Source organism: Dama dama, chromosome 23 (genome assembly GCF_033118175.1).
Source record: "Dama dama isolate Ldn47 chromosome 23, ASM3311817v1, whole genome shotgun sequence".
NCBI lineage: Eukaryota > Metazoa > Chordata > Mammalia > Artiodactyla > Cervidae > Dama > Dama dama.
In genome coordinates this window covers 72,896,750-72,914,164 of record NC_083703.1, presented here as the reverse complement: position 1 = coordinate 72,914,164, position 17,415 = coordinate 72,896,750, and the positions used below count along the sequence as shown (strand labels likewise).

General features: G+C 49.7%; 1 protein-coding gene across 1 annotated transcript; it reads right to left on the bottom strand.

The window, feature by feature from the left end:
- Positions 1-389: 389 nt before the first annotated feature.
- On the bottom strand, positions 390-14,337 carry CCN5 (cellular communication network factor 5). Its single transcript, XM_061125854.1, has 5 exons — positions 14,253-14,337; positions 13,981-14,095; positions 9,729-9,945; positions 3,281-3,535; positions 390-1,300 (listed from the first exon to the last, which is right to left on the bottom strand). Exons 2-5 carry the CDS (start codon positions 14,038-14,040, stop codon positions 1,080-1,082), a joined length of 753 nt encoding a protein of 250 aa, XP_060981837.1. The 5' UTR covers positions 14,041-14,095; positions 14,253-14,337; the 3' UTR covers positions 390-1,079.
- Between the last annotated feature and the right edge of the window lie 3,078 nt (positions 14,338-17,415).

Genomic DNA, 17,415 nt, shown 5'->3' with positions numbered 1-17,415 from the left:
GTGGGTCATATAGGTACATACATTTGTAAAGACTTGTGAAACCATGCGCTTAAGACCTGTGCATTTAACTGGGTGTGAATCATGCCTCAATCAGATTAGTTTAATAAGAAGAAATCCTGGTAAAATACCAAGAATATATTTTAATGTCCTGGTGGGATTCTGATGAAAACACAGTTTTCATTTTTAAACAAATACAGGTAGACTGCAGAAGAGGACATAACATTTGTATGTGGCATTTTTGTTTGTTTGCTTTTAAACTTGGGCAAACTCCGGGAGATGGTAAGGGACAGGGAAGCCTGGCTTGCTGCAGTCCATGGGGTCACAAAGAGTCGGACACAACTGAGCAAATGGACAACAACAAAACAATAAAACATGCAACTTAAACAGGATTTCACACGGGGGTTGGTTTATTTCAGGCCGTGTTCCCCAGTTTCTGGGAGGCATTCTTCATCCTCCCCTGTTTTTCTCTGGTCCAAAATGTTTCCCAGCACTGACTTGTATAACGTGTAGCTTGGCCTGGTGCATTGCGGAGTCATGGAAACGGTTAATTCTTACTAATACGAGTTGAGTTTGATGGGTCCCTTTAAGGGACATCTAAGGGTCCCATTTTGACTGTCTTCACAACAGGGTGATTTCACCTTGTGATTTTTACATAGAATTCAATCCCTGAATTCTGCCCAGGGTGGGGAGGGAGGGTTTTCTCAGCACAAGTCTGACACACAGACATGTGTTCAGGGATGTTCCTACCTCACTCCAGGAAAGGAAGCAGGAGGCTGAGAATCTCTGTGCCCCTCTTCGCCGCACCCCCTAGAAAAACAGACCATCCAGCCCAGCACCTGCTTCAGTCTAATGATTAAGGGGGAGATGGTTGCCCATCTCCTGGAAAAAGCTCTGTGCGCGTCTTGGATAAAGGCTGTGAATGGCTCAGAAGAAATCTGGCCATTCTCCCAGGCTGTGAGTGAGAGCGAGAGGGACTGGGGCATGCTTCCCGCGGCATCTCAGGGTCCGGAGGGACCAGCTGGCTTGGGAACACGCTTGTCCTCAGCGGCTGACATCGAGTCTCCATCCTCAGCCTGGCTCTAAAAGGCTCTTCTCCTTGGGCTGAGGCCCCTGGCGGGTGGGCAGGGCCCCATTACGCACAGGCGGCGCTGGGTCTCCAGGCGGCAGAAGCGGTTCTGATTGGACACTCGGGTGGCCACGCCCAGGCCGCAGGTGGTCGAGCAGGGACCCCAGGCGGTGCTCCATTCCTGGCAGGAGAGGCCAGGGACTGGGGGAGCGACAAGGCCAGAAAACTGGGATCCTGAGGGAGAGAGAGAGGGGTCAGCTCGGCAAGGTTAGGCAGCCAAATCCACCCACTGGCTTGCGGTGCAATCTGGGTCACGTTGCTTAACCTCTCTGGACCTCGGTCTCTTCCCATGTAAATTTCCTAATAGTTGATCGTTAGGCGTGAATAAAGGAGTGGAGGTGAAGTGCTTAACACAGTGCCTGGTTCTTGTCAGCACTTCCGAAATATTGGTTATCAGGAAGCTATGATGGGATCGACCATGACGGTCCTCCAGTAAAGGGCAAGTGTCTCGCTTCTGTATCCTCCAAGTCCTGTGATAAGTAGCATCGTCCAGGGAGGAGGTTGGGGCCTGTGAGTGTGGCGCTGCCCGTGGCCTGGCGGCAGGGATGCTGGTGACGGCGAGGCCAGGTCTGGAACAGGGTGGCGGGTTCACCGTGGCCCCCCTTTTCCTTCTCCTCCAGTCTTGCTGGCTCTGTTAATATTTTGTGTCCTTCCTTCTGTTCTTTTGTAACCAGTGGTTCTTAACTGGGGACCATTTTGCCCCTGGGAAGATACTTGGCAATGTTTGGAAACATTTTTACTGGTCACCAGTGAGGGGTGGGGGCCACTGAAGTCTAGCACAGATGCTGCTAAACATCCTTCGCTGCACAGGACATCCTTTCACAACAAAGACGTAACCCGGCTCAAATGTCACTGGTGTCCTGGTTTATACACCTTGTGTTATATGCACGTGTGTAGTATGTAGGATGTCTGTGTGTTCATATGACTGTAGACACACACATATGCACACACACAGTGGAGTTCAAATTACATATACGTTGCCCTGTCCTGCTTTTTATATGTAAGGCAAACCCATTGGCATTCACTGGGTTGGCCAAAAAGATCCTTCGGGTTTGTCTGCATCAGCTTAAGAGAAACCTGAAGGAATTTTTTGGCCAGCCCAATATTTAAGCAGATGTTTCCTATTCCATTGTTGGGAGGATAACAGCTAACAGCCCCTGGAATGCTGTGTGCCGGGCTCTGTCCTAACTGCTTTGCTTGTATTTACTCATCCAGGCTTCACAACAGTTCTCTGAGGCGGATGCTCTTATTCTCGTAATTGGAGGAACTGAGACTCAGAGGAGTTAAGCGATTTTCTCAGAGCCACACAGCTGGGCTTAGAACTCAGGCAGACTCTGTGCTTAGGCCACCACGCTCTACTGCCTCTCCCGTGGCACCGTCTTCTATGCAACCAATGCTCCTTTCGGTTGCCTTAACAAATCATATTCGGATAATAATAGTTTCCCTAGTGACAATATGTGTAATTATGGCTTATTTGCATTGTGGTATAGCAGAAACCAGCACAACATTGTAAAGCAATTTCCCCCTAATTAAAAATAAATTAAAAAAATTAAAAAACAAAAATCCTAGTCACCTACCATACATAACATAATCTCTCAAATCAAGAGTTTACAGGCTGAGGTCACTGTCTTTCCTGCCCACCCCTAGGCCCCCATCCCGGAGGCAACCACCTTGCCTCATTCAGTTTAGAATTCCTCTTTTAATAAACCCCAATAATGACATACTAATACTATTATATAATATTTAAACTGTGTTATATTAATATGTATCCATGTCAGTACAATGATAGTCTGTATTATAATAACTTACCTCCATATTATAACTCGGCTGTGAAATGTGAGAACTTGGTTCAAGTGTCCTAACCCTCCTTTCCTCTCTCTACTCTGCCGCCAATTTTTATTTTTAATTGTGTGTCACTTAAAATTATACACTTGCACCTCTGCATCTTGTTTGGTCAGTTACACTTTCCGAAGAGTCCCCTTAGCCACCTGCCCCTCCTTGCTTTTGTCAGTATAACCTTGGCTTTGATGTGTCCAGTTGTCCTGATACCTAAGAGGCCCCGCCCCCGCCCCGCCCCAACCCCTCCCCCTCCCGCCCCCCCGCCCCTCGCCCTCCCCCACCACGCAGGCAGCCCTGGACCAGCCCGGCACTCACCTTGGGCTGGGAGCGGCTGGACCCCCAGCCCCCCTCCCTGGTCGCACACCCACTCCGGGCAGCACTTGCCCGGGACCTCCACCCTCCTGGGGTGCGGACAGTCCCAGCTGGGGAGCCGCACGTCCTCGCTGCACTGGGGCACACACGTGAAGCCGCCGTCCTCGCAGCGGCAGCTGAGCCTGCAGTGAGGCTGAAAGGTCTCCCCGTCCCGGTAGAGGCGGCCGTTCACCTCGCAGCTGCCGTCATCCTCTCCCCCTGCGGAGGAAAAACCGGACCTCCATCGGCGACCTCCCAACTTTTCCCTGGGCACGGCTATGCCCGCCGCATCCTCTGCTGGGTCCTCTCTGCAGAGCTGGTGTGGAGGCGCTGGGGACGCAGAGCCCTTGGGGAAAGTGAGCGCTGCAGGGGGCTCCGCCCCTCCTCCACCCCCCACCCCCACCCCAGTCATCGCGGTCCTGTCCTGTCACCCGCAGGAAGACAGCGTGACAGGCTGCATCCTGGAACACGCTTTGCAGGAAGATTGGCCTGGTTTCAGCTCCTTAGCTAGCTATGGACCTTGGCCAAGTGATTCTACTTCTGGGTTTAGTTTCCTCACCTGCAAAGTTGGTTTTGAAGTGAAGTGAAAGTTGCTCAGTCTGTCCGACTCTTTTCGGTGACCCCCATGGACTGTATAGTCCATGGAATTCTCCAGGCCAGAATACTGGGAGTGGGTAGCCTTTCCCTTCTCCAGGAGATCTTCCCAACCCAGGGATCAAACTCAGGTCTCCCGCATTGCGGGCGGATTCTTTACCAGCTGAGCCACAAGGGAAGCCCAAAGTGGGTTATAATAGTACTTATTTCACACGTGTGGTATAGACTAAATGAATAGTATATGTAATGGGTACAACATGAAGGAGAACTTCAACAGACCTACCTGCTCTGTTGTTGTTGTTATTAGTATAAATTATTATATATTATTAATAATATAAATATTAATGTATTGCTGACAAGTGCTCAGTCGTGTCTGACTCTTTGCAACTCTATGGACTGTAGCCCTCCAGGCTCCTCTGTCCATGGGGTTTTTCCAGACAAAAATACTGGAGTGGGTTGCCATCTCCTTCTCCAGGGGATCGTCCCAACCCAGGGATGAAACCAGTGTGTCTTGCATCTGCTTCATTGGCAGGCAGATTCTATACCACTAGCATCACCTGGGAAGCCCATATATAATATGATTAGTAATATACATTATTTAATATAAATATATAAAATATCATGACTATTATATACGCACTGAGATTTCATGCCACAAGCTTTCCTTGTCCATCTGCTGTATTACAGTTATCACCGTCAGGTCAGGGCTTAACTTGCTAGCTGTGTGACCTGGGGTAAGTGACTAAACTTCTCTGAGTCACTTTAACAATAGCAACGATGAGAACAGTAATTAGAACCTTCAGTGACACAGCATCTAGCACGGGGTTAGGAATTCAAGAAACATTCTTTGGAGGAAGCCCTCAAATATTATGGGCATCGCAGCCTCTTCCGTCACTGGGCATGAACTCCTGGAGGGGGCTGGGGCTGACAGTGTTCATCGTGGCTTCTCCTGTGCCAGCTCAGAGCAGAGGTGGGACACACAGAACTGCAGGAAATGCCCCTGGAATGAATGCCTGGCACAAGACTCAGCACATGAGAGACACTGATAAGTGTTGTGATTCCTTACTCCCTTCAGATACACTGCGTCCTTCCTGGGTACCACCCACTGTGCTCCCAGACAGGACCGAGAGCCAATTCTTACCAAGGGGCCTCAAGGGTCAGTGCAGGGCACAGGTGTGGACGCTGCATCTCCAGGACAGAATAAAGCGAGAGCCCCGCAGAGGTGTCGGTGAGCCACTCAGGAAGTGCAGAGAAAGGAGGGTTTCCTGGAGATGTGGGTGGCACTTCAGCTAGATCTGGGGGACAAGACTCACGGGAACTTGCTTTTCCCAGGTCTGCTGAGAAAAACCTCAAATAGGTCCACACACATGCAGGAATTTCAGAACCACATAGACCTGGTTCAAATCCCAGGGGGTAATAATTTTAGCAAGGTTTCCTGGCATCTCTCCTGGGTCCTCCAGTTCAAAGCTGATTGGGGTGGGGGTTGGGGGGGGTAATGATCCCTCTGCAGCTGCTCCCCACCCTGGGTCTGTGTGCATCATGTGCATGGTCCCAGACACCATGAGGCAGCTCCCAATGTACTTGCTGTGAGACCCCCAGACCTATACACACGTGCAAAACCCTTCTCTTTCTGGGCTGTCTCCAATGGTCTCCTTGTCCAGCCACTTCCCCCAAATAACTTCAGGGCATAATCTTGTGATCTGGTAATTTCTGCATCCCTCTTTCCCTCTGAGAGTCCCTTGCAGGAGAAGGAGCAACAGGGTATTTTTTTTTTTTTTTTTTACCTGCACCCACTTGCACATTGGTAAAGAACCTGCCTGCCAGTGCATGAGACGTAAGCGATGCAAGTTCGATCCCTGGGTTGGGAAGATCCCCTGGAGAAGGAAATGGCAACTCATTCCAGTATTCTTACCTGGAGAATCCTGTGGACAGAGGAGCCTGGTGGTTTATAGTCCATGGGGTTGAAAGAACTGAAGCAACTTAGCGTGCACACACTTGTACACTGTTGGACCTGAGGCAGGCGACTTAACCTCTCTGAGCCCCATTTCCTTCACACTCAAAGTCAGGATAATAATAGGACCTCATTATTAAGGATAAAGTGAAATCATGTATATAAAGGACTTGTTCATAGTACCCGCTCCATAATTGGTGCCTGTTACTGCATCATTACCCCACCAAATGGTACCTGTTATATAAGCCCCACCAGAACTATTATTCATGCATTCAACAATTATGAGCGCCTACTATGTGCCAGACACTGTTCAAGGCAACTTGTGACATAGCAATGCCTAAAACCAGCCAAAATCCTGCCCTCATTGGAGCTTTCGCTCTAGTGGAAGCAAACACAAGAAACAAAGTTGAGTCTGTGATGTCAGATGGCGATTAGTGCTCGAAAAATAAAGGAGGGCAGGGTTGAGGAGCAGAGCAGGGTTGTAGTTTTTAAATATGGTGATCAGGGAAGGACTTACTGAGAAAGTGGTGTTTGGGTAAAGATGGGAAGGAGCTGAGAGAACTTGCCATGCAGAAATCTGGGGAGAAGGGTGCCGGTAGCAGGAACAGCCTGTGCAAAGGCCCTGAGGCGGGAGATGCCTGGGGTATCTGGGAGGCCAGTGAGGATGGAGCAGAGAGCAGGAGAGAGAGAGGGAGTTAGATGTGGTCAGAGAGGAAACAGGAGCAGGGTCCTTGTCGCTCACTGAGAGGGCTCTGGCTCTTACTCTGAGAAAATGGGAGGCTGTGGGAGGATTTTAGGCAGAGGAGGGACTTGACCTGTGATCTTATTGACATATTTGAAGGAGCCGTCAGGCTGCTGTGCTGAGAACAGACTAGGGGCCAAGGACGGAAGCAAGGAGACAGTTAAGGGGCTTCTGCAAAATCCAGATGAGTTACGGTGGGGATCAGACCCGGTGGAAATATTGTGAAGAGTTGATTGCTGGGGAGTGAGTGGGATGTGGGAAAAGACAAAAGAGAAGTCAAGGATGACTTCAGAGTTTGAGGCTGAGCCACAGAAAAGATGGAGTTGCCCTTAGCTGAGCGGGAGAAGCTGTGCTTTTCAAGTGAAGGAGAAGGACTTCCCTGGTGGTCCAGTGGTTAAGACTTAGCCTTCCAATGCAGGGGCTGCGGGTTTGACCCCTGGTTGGGGAGCTAAGATTCCACATGCCTCGACGTCAAAAAACCAAAGCATAAAACAAACAATACAGTAACAAACTCAATAAAGACTGAAAATGGTCCACATTAAAAAAAAAAAAATCTTAAAAGAAAGCGAGCCACACTGAAGGTGCACACAGCTCAGAGGCGGTCCCCTCAGAGAAGGACTGTCCAACTAGTGGGTGAGAGGAGAGATTTGGGCCAGCATGTTCCCTCCAGAGCCAAGACCTAGACTCAGCCTCTGTGAAGTCTTAGTTCTGCCTCACCTGTGGCTTCTCCAGCTCCCAGCCTCCAAATTCAGTACCCATCATTACACATTCATGAGCACCTGTAATTCATTATACATTCAAGAGGCACATTTGGTGTCACCCAACCAGAGCTGGAAGTTGCAGGAAGGAGCAAGGACCAAATAAATTCTTGGCTTCCAGGTATTTAAAGTCTGAATCAAGGTGGAATAAGAAAAGCCCCGTAATAAAGTTAGTGACAGTAACTAATCATATACTGAGTGTCAGACAGTAGAGTGAAAGAAACAAAGATTGTGGAGTCAGCTCCTTGAGTTCAAATCCCAGCTCAGCCACTTCTGAGCTGTGTGACCTGGGGCAAATTACTTAACCTCTCTGGGCCTCTATTTCCCATTTCCAAAATGGGGATGACATTAGGAGCTACTTCATATGGTTGTTGGGAGATTAAATGAGGTGATATTTTGAAACTCTAGTGCCTGGCACATGGTAAGTGCTAGGCATGTGTTCAATAAACAAATTTTGCCAAGTGCTTGACATGTGTGATGGTTTATCTAGATGACAGCCTTATAAGCTAAGTGTTGCTTTTCTGAGTCTTTTTCTTTAGATACATTTTTCTCTCCCTTCATAGGTGGTGTTTATTTTATTTTTAAAATTGAAGTATATTTGATTTATAATGTTGTGCCAATCTCTGCTGTATGGCAAAGTGACTCAGTCATTCACATAAAGACATTTTTTACAGTCTTTTCCACTATGGTGTGCCTACAGGGAATCCAGTATAGTTCCCTGTGCTATGCACTTGCTATACAGTAGGACCTTTCTTTCTGTTCATCTTTTTAAAAATTTTAATTGGAGGATAATTACTTGACAATATTGTGATGGTTTTTGACACACATCAACATGAACCAGCCATAGGCATACATGTGTCCCCTCCATGCCATCTGTCTTATATATAATAGTTCACATCTGCTTATCTCAAACTTTCAGTCCTTCCATCCGCAACACTTCTCCCTTGGGCAACCACATTTTTAGGTACCTTTTTATTAGCAATCATCTATAAGTTTATAAAACACATCTTCCCTTTCTCATTATTATACTCCCCTTATCATAAAAAAGTATTTAACAGGGATTTACCATTGATAACTTTATGTCTATAAGTTTTTTTTTTTTTAATTCATTTGGCTGTGTTGGGTCTTAGTTGCAACACGCGGGGTCTTCCATCTTGGTTGTGGCATGCAAGATCAATTTAGTTGTGGCATGTGGGATCTAGTTCTCTGACCAGGGATCGAACCCATGCCTCCTGCGTTGGGAGTGTGGAGGCTGAGCCGCTGAACCACCAGGGAAGTCCCTATAAGTTGTGTTTTTCTTTTTAACAAGTTTTTTTTCTATAGATCGATTCATTGTCAATGATTCATGAACCTTTCTTCCTTTCTCTCTCCCATTCTTTTTTTAAAGTGCTGCATGCACAAAGATGAGAGTGGTAAAGTGCTCTATAAGGCTTATTACTTAAAAAAAAAAAAAAAAAAAATAGAGCACAGAACAGTCCCTCACCCTTTTCTATTTCTCTAAAGTGGTGGTTCTCCACTGGGGGTGATTTTTCTCCCCAGGCAACATCTGAAGGGAGATGGTCACAACTTGCTGTTTGGGGTGCTACTGGCATCCAGCGGGTAGAGACCAGGGATGCTGCTTTAATTCCTACCATGCACAGAACTGCATCCCACAGCAGAGAATCACTCAGTCTCAAATGACCCGGGAGCAAAGTTGAGAAACCCTGACCTAAAGCCCACCCAGAGGGCACAAGAGTAGAGCGGTGGGAATTGTAACATGCTCAAGGTTGCTAGCAGATAGCAAACTCAGGATTCACAGGTTCAAGGGCTCCCGACCCCAGAAAAAGACAGAATAGAATGCTGCTTCAGAGCCTGTTTGACCCAGTCCTCAGCTGTGTAATGTTAAACATGTCTGTTAGTATTGTGGAGCCTCAGTTTCCTCATCTATAAAATGGGTCTGAAAGTACTTACCCCAAAGGATTATTGTGAGGATTGTGTGACTTAGGAGCTAAGTGCTTAGCACAGGGCCTGATACATCTTACGCCCGAAATAGAGAGCTGCCCTTTCATATTCCCAAGGGTGTCCAGGGTTCTGAGAAAGGGTGGTGACCTCTGGATTGAAGAATCTGGGAGCACTGCTCGGGGGAGGAGGTGTTTGCCCTCGGCTTTGAAAGATGGCTAGATCTGGATGGATAAGAAGGGAGGTAGGCTGTTTGGGTGGTGGGTGTGATCCGAGCAAAGACAAAAGAAAAGAAGTGGGGAGTGGGCTTAGGGAACCTTGTGTCACCAGGTTTGGCTGGGAATGAGAAGGACTTCTCCTGGACTCAGGACCTGAAGGCCTTGACCCCCTCCCCACCACCCCCTCCACCAGACCCGCAAACCTGCTTACAGAGGCACACGGCCCCCCGGCCTCCAGGGCCCGCCCCGGGCTGGCAGACCAGGCCCTGGCTGGGGTTGCAGACGTGGAGATGGTCGCAGGGCTCCCCCAGCCGCCGCGCACATACCCGGCAGCAGTTGCAGCCGTCCAGAACCAGGGGCACCCCCGGTGGGCATTGGGGTGGTGGCCAGGGACAGGCACATGGTGTGGGACACAGCTGGGCACACACCTGCAGAGACAGAGACCCCCTCAGCCAAGGTCACTCAAGGCGGGCAGTGAGACCTTCACGACTGACTCCTTCTCTGCCAGGCTGTGCAGTAGTGTCCACACCTTGGCCCTGGAGTCACATAGACCTGGCCTTGAACCCCAGCACCCCCCCATCACTCTGTATGAGACAGCATGGCATCGTGGTCCTGAGCAAGGGCTCTGGATTAGAATTCCAGTCTTAACTCTGTTGCTTATTAGCAGAGCAGCCTTGGGCAAGTTACTTAAGCTCTCTGAGCCTCAACTGCCTCATCTGTGAAGAGGGGGCAATAATGTATAACTCAGAGGATTGTTCTGAGGAGTACATGAAATGAGGCGTATAAAACCTTTAGTACACGGCCTGCCATGCAGGAGATGCTCCATGCATTTAGCTATGATGACTGCTATGTGAATTACAATAGCGGGCTTAGCCTCTGCCTTCTGGGAACTTACAGAGGCAAAAGCAACAGAACAGAGGATTAAAATGACAGGGTACTATATGTTTTCTAGCAGGAGGACTGTGGATATTTATCCTGAGGACTGAATAAATCTAACAGTATCATGGATGTTTTTGATCTTCGGAACAATCTAGAATATGTTTCCAGATGAGCCTCAAATCAGCCAGGAAACTTGGCCTCCCATGGGACTTATCAAATCAGAGCTTCCAGAGGCCTAGCCCTGGAATCTATGTTTTTAACGAGCCATCCAGGGGCATTTGATGCACAGCTAGGTTACTGGTACCTCACCTCCACTCTAGCCCCTCCCCCCACCATGTAAAGATGGGGAGACTGAGTTCCAGAGAGAGGAAGGGACACAGTCCCCGTGGGTTAGCTACAGGGCTGGGAGTGTGCTTCCCCACTGAAGACCCACGGACCCAGAGTGGGTGTGGACTTCCTGTAACAGGGAAAAACCCCAGCCAGGGTCCCACCCCTGGGGGCAGGCTCAAGGTATCAACCCAAGTGTCCTGACTGCCCCTCCTCACTTAGGACAGAGAAACAACCAAACCAGAAACCAGGTACTCTGGGTTCCCCATATGTCCATTGGAAGGTAGGGACCGAGGGCCACGCATAATTCAAGAGGTTCCCAGTGACCCACCTCATCTGTGGATCCTTGGAGGGCTGGAGGGTTTTGTATAGAGGATGTAAGAAGTGGATGCAGTTTAGGAAGGTGAAATTAATAACCTCCTATGTCCTGTGTGTGGCCCCAAAGCAGGCAATGACCTCTTTGCCCTAATCCCTGCCTTTCCCACCCCAGGACTCCCGAGTCCTGCAAACCTCTCTATGGCATGCAGTTCCCATCATGGCCACTAGGGGCCGCCCCAAACTAGCAGACCAACCTCCGGTGTGTGTGTGTGGGAGGGTGGGTTGCAGACCAGGATGCAGTGACAGGGCCCATAAGCGATGGCACTGGTGACAATAGATGCAAGTGTGCAGCTCTGTGCCCGGAGCCTCGCCAGAGGGCGAGTTCCCATCTCTGCGGGCATTTCAAGCAGGAGACTGGGTGACATCAGGCTCTAGAGAGGATGGTCTAGCCTCAACCCCTCAAAGTATGGTGTGGACCCACAGCAGCAGCATCACCTGGAAGCTTGTTAGACATGCAGCATCTAGGGCCCTTCCTTATGACTCTGAATCTGCATTTTCATAAATTCAGATGTGATCCACATGGCATTGACCTGAGAAACAATCAGCCGGACTTTGGGTTTCCCTTCTAAACCCTCAGAGGCTGAGCTCCCTGGGTTGGGGGGAAGTAAGCAGAGTGAGGGGGTGGGCTTTTGACCAGAACTGGCTCTTGGGTCCTTTCCTCCTGAAAGCAGAGGTGCCAGGACATAAGCCATGTGCTTTGCACCCGGGTTCTCACTTTGGGCTCTCTCTACCGGGCAAGCTTGACAAGGCTGGATCTACAGGAGGGACCGCTGATGACCGTGGCTGTCATTCACCACAGGCGCACCATGCGCTGAGCTGTGTAACGTGCTAGTTTAACCCTCCAGTGGGAGCTACAGCGTTATGCCCATTTTATTTATTTTTTTGGCTCACCTTGTGGCATGCAGGATCTTAGTTCCCCAGGGATTGAACCCATGCTCCCTGCAGAGGGACCACGGAGTCTTAATCACTGTACTGCCAGGGAAATCCAGCATTATACCCATTTTAAAGACAGGGAAACCGAAGCTTAAAGCTGTATAGTGACATCACCAGTAACAGGTAGATCAGGAACAGAATCAAGGCTCATGTGGATCCAAGCCCAGGCTCTTAACTGCGACACCCACCTCTTGTCACCTATGGCTCTGATGCCAGCTCAGCCTCTGCATCAACTTACTGTTTGCTCAAGAGGGATGGGGACAAGTCAGGGAGGGTGTTTCAGCACAGCCAAGGAGAGACAGGTCCTGTCTAGTCTCTATCTCTATTCCCTTTCCAACCAGCCCATATCTATGTTCAAGCTGTCCCTTCACACTTGGTTCTCCCAGACCTTTGCTGTGGTCCCCAGCGGGGCAAGAGCCCTGGACAAGGAATCTTCCAGGCAAGAGTTGAAATCCAAGTTCTACCACTGACTCGCTGTGTGGCCTTGGACACTTCGCTGCTGCATCAGGAGAGGGGAGGTGTCCTCCTCAGGAAAATGGGGTGGAGACCACCTGTCTTGGAGTCAGGGATTTAATGAAGTCATGGCCAGCTTCTGGTCAATGTGGCCTGGTTTGTTTCCAGGTCTCTACCACCTGCCTCTGTCCACAGGCCTGAGCTCAGGAGCTCACAGCCCGCCTGCGAGACTTGCAGTTCTCTCTCTGAGGATTGTCACGGCTTTCATGTGCGTGATGACTAAGTCCCTGTGTTCTGTGTGGGATGCTGCCTGGCTCCCTGGGGTCTGGGAAGAATGGAGGGCTGGGTGAGAGAACGCGGAGTCTAGGACTGCTTCATTTTGACCTTGCCTTTAATTCCAGGCCTAGAACCCCAAGTCCCCGGCTCCCACTACCCAAGCTACACTTCCTGGCATCATCTCCTGCTCATCCTGGTTCGGAAGAATAAAAAGCAGGGTTAGGATGCCAGCAGGGTTCTCAGCCTTCCCCCAACCACTGCTTGGACCCAGGAGAGAGGCGTTCCTGCCTGTGATTCTCAAAAGAGCATGAAAATATAGTGAGATCATAGCTTGCAGCAGGGCCAATCCCCATGACACCAGGAACTTGGCACTTGTTAAGGTGATGGCAGGCTCAGCAACTGTGGCCTTGGTCCAGGTTGGAGGTGGAGAGATACAGACTGCAGTCCCCTCTCCTCACACCCAGGCCTGTCCTGGTCTGTCTCCTCTATTGCTCCAATGCTGTGTGGCTTCAAGCAGGTTACTTACCCTCTCTGAGCCTTGCTTGACTGAAAACAGGAAATAATCATTCCTGATGAGTTTGTTGGGCATGTTAGGCAAGGTAGATGCCTAACGGGCCCTTTGAAAATATCCCACAGGAGAAGGTCTTTATTCTCTAGAGCTGTCTCCCTACCCCCTCCAGCTAGGGTCAGCAGGCCATTCACTGCCCGAGGGACAAACAGCATTAATGCCTTTGTATGAACCTTCCAATGGGCTAGGCACCCAACATCCATTCAAATCCTGGCTCCTAGTTAGACAAAGCAGGCCCCCTCTTGAGGCTCCCTATTTATAATGAGGGGACCAACTTCTGTTTGCAAAGGGACTTTAGGGATTGATAGTCATAAAAGTCCTCTCTTAAGCATTTGTCATATTCTAGGTCCTGTGCTAGGCTCTGGAGATGAACTATGATAAATGACTTTCCCAAAGGCCTCATGGACATTATACCCATTTACCTAAGGAAGGAGCTAAGGCTCAGAGAGGGGAAGGGATTGTCTGAGGTCACAGAGCAGACTTGGCCAAAGGGAGGCAGCTCTCTGGGCACCTGGGAGGGAAGCTCAGCTGAGTCCCATCATAGGAGGCCCACAGGAATTCTTCCAGGGGGTCCTTGACCGTGATTTCACATCTCCCCCACCACACCAAGGAAACCAGCAGTACATTTCAAGGCCCGGGGCCCCCTTACCTTGGAGAGGAGACAGAGGAGGGAGAAGGCGAGGAGGTGGGTCTGAAATGTGCCTCGCATGTCACTGTGTCCCCCACGGAGCCAGCTTTGAGCCTCGGAGGCAGGACCTGTAAGTCTTTATGTTCCGGCGGCTGTGAGGTCACTCCCAGGCACACACACACACACACATACACACATACACGCACACACACACACACACACACACACACACACTGGCCTTTGTAGCCCTGTTTCTCTCCCATCCTCATCTTCCCCCTGATGAGCCCATTTACCTGGAGGTGAGACCTCCGAGGCCACCACGGGGGCGCTTGCCAGTGTGTGTGCGTGTGTGTGTGTGTGTGTGTGTGTGTGTGTGAAAGTCAGAGCCAGTGCCAATGCTGAGAGCCTGTGACAGGCTGGCAGGGGCCTCACTAGCTCCTCCCAGCCCCAAAGGGCCTGCCCAAGCTGCTGCTGGAGCCCTGCCCCAGACCCCCTGGCCGACCCCGGCAGTGGACGGGGTGCTGTGGATCCAGAAAGTGCTCTGCAGACACCCCCCTTGCAGAGCTGACCCAAGTCCTCCCAAGCCCCATGGTCCGTACTCCCGGCGGCTTCAGTGGGCCTGCGGTTTCTGGCAGGAAGATTGGCAGCCGTCCAGAAGCGGGTGTGACCCACAGCAAAACTTCCCTGGGCGGCCCGTTTGCTTTTGGCAATCAGGAGCCTCCCCATGGCCTGCTTGCTGAGCTGTGGATGGTGACCTGCGGTGGCTGAGCCCACGCGGGCTGGACCTAGTGTGTGCTCTTGCTGGGCCCTGCTACATGCTGGGGTCCTCAACAGAGATCTGCAAGAACCAAATCCTTTTTGTTGAATTCAATCAACTCTGAGGCCCCTCTGTGGTGTCTCCAGTTCCTGGAGAGGAGGTAAGCTGAGAGGGGGAAAGGACAGTAAGGGGGGGCAGGTGGAATTTCCGGGAATATAGAGGAAGGGTCCTGTTCAGACAGAAGGTGAGGGTGAGCTCTCTGAAGCGGGAACCAGGGATAAAGGTAGTGAGAGAGGGCGATGCTCCAGGCAGAGGGAACAGCACATAGATGCCTAGAGGTGGGGGACCGCGTGATAGCAGGGCCTATTCTGGGAGCCAGGAATGCCTTCTGTGTCTGGAGCTGACAGTGAGGAGGGAAGCAGTGTCACACATGAGGGGGTAAGACACATGAAATTCACACCACCAGAGACTCTGAGCTTCCAATGCAGGGGGCCAGGTTTGATCCCTGCTCAGGGAACTAGATCCCACAGGCTGCAACTAAGAGTTCACAGGCTACAACTAAAGATCCTGATGCTCTGTGATGACCTAGAAGGATGGGATGGGAGTCAGGGTGGGAGGGAAGCTCAAGAAGGAGGGGATATATATATACACATATAGCTGATTTCCTGGTGGCTCAGATGGTAAAGAGTCTGCCTGCAATGTGGGAGACCCAGGTTCGATCCCTGGGTTGGGAAGATCTCCCGGAGAAGGGAATGGCAACCCACTCCAGTATTCTTGCCTGGAAAATTCCATGAATGAAAGAGCCTGGAGGGCTATAGTCCATGGGGTCACAAAGAGTCGGACATGACAGAGTGACTAATATACACACACATAGCTGATTCACTTTGTTGTGCAGCATTAACTATCACAACATTGTAAAGCAATTATACTCCAATTAAAAAAAGAATACTGGAAGTAAAAGAAAAACAGTGCAGACCCCACATGCCCCAATGAAGATCCTGCGAAGACACAACCAAGCCTCGGTGCATCCAAATAAATAAGTAGATATTTTTTAAAACCTCACCACCAGTATCACTAGGAGGGGGAAGGTATAAAGACATGAGCTTTGACTGTAGAATTTGGCAAAGGTAATACTAGAGGTGGTGTCAAGTGTGGCTGGAGAAGGCTTTGGTCCCCATCATCTCCCCCAGTATCCCAAATCTCAAAGTGATGGAGCTGGCCAGCAGAAGAGTCCGGAAAGCACAGTTGGCACGGAAGAAGAGTGACTCGATACTGGGAGCAATTCCAGGACGAGGAGTTAATATGAACAGAGGTTGAAGATAAAAATGTGGGATTTGATCATTTACTGCTGGAGGAAGTGGCTGAGGGTGAGGGTTGCGGGTCCCCAGACTTGGAGAGAAGGAGAAACAGTGTTGTTTATTCAGGCTCGTGTTTGAGTTAGAGGCAGGCTTAGGGTATTCTACACCCAGGGTGGATCAGTTTTGGAATACCCACCACCTTCCTATAACAAAGTGTTATCAGTCATCAATGTGAGAAGAAACAAATATAGTTCATTTATGAACTAGAATTTGCACTTACCATGCGAAAATGTTACCCTTCGCAGTCTACACTGTTTGACTTTTCTAAATTTTAAACAAATTAAAATTTCAAGAAGTCACCTGGGATGGCAGACTTGAACTCCCTGTATCTTCATCTTCTCCATCACTCTACAGTCATTGGTTTCTTTTTTTAATCTACTCGTGAGATGCAGAAATATGTGATACTGTGGCGTTGGAGGCAGGAACTGTACTTGGAGCAAGTACCAAAGATTCCAAGCTGTTAGGAACTGACTCTCTTGGTGAACCTGTGTTCCCGAGACCCTGTGTGCTGGTGGCAACTGCATCCCTAGAAATTCTCCATGTCGAAGAGGTTTATTAAAGGATAAATCAAAACATGCTGATGTGAAGCTTAGCTACATGTTGTTAAAATACAACTGTTGTTAGTCACTCAGTCATGTCTGATTCTTTGCAACCCCATGGACTGTAGTCCACCAGGCTCCTCTGTCCATGAAATTCTCTAGGCAAGAATACTGGAGTGGGTAGCCATTCCCTTCTCCAGGGGATCTCCCCATCCCAGGGATCAAACCCTGGTCTCCTGGGTTGCAAGAGTCGGATATGACTTAGCAACTAAACCATCCCAGGTGGCCCTTGTGGTAAAGAAGCTGCCTGCCAATGCAGGAGACACAGGTTCAATCCCTGGGCTGGGAAGCTCCTCTGGAGGAGGAAATGGCAACTCACTCCAGTATTCTCGCCTAGAAAATTCCATGGAGGGAGGAGCCTGGCAGACTACAGTCCACGGGGTCGCAAAGAGTTAGATGTGAGTAAGCAACTGCACATTTATCTATTTATTTTCTATGTTTTGGCCATGCCAGGATCTTAGCACCTCAATCAGGGATCGAAACCCATGCCTGCCACAGTGGAAGTGCAGTGTCTTAACCACTAGACAGCTAGAGAAGTTCTAGGTCCTTGGTTTTAATAATAATGAAAGTGATTACATATTGAGCACCCAGTAGGAGCTGCCCCTATGCTGAGTACTTTTTATAAAAAGTGGTGTTTCTAATCCTTGTCATCCATACCTTAATTTAAAAAAAAGAGAAAAACTGAAGTCCAGAGAGGTTAAGCAACTTGCCCAAGGTCACACAGCTAGAAAACAGAGCCAGA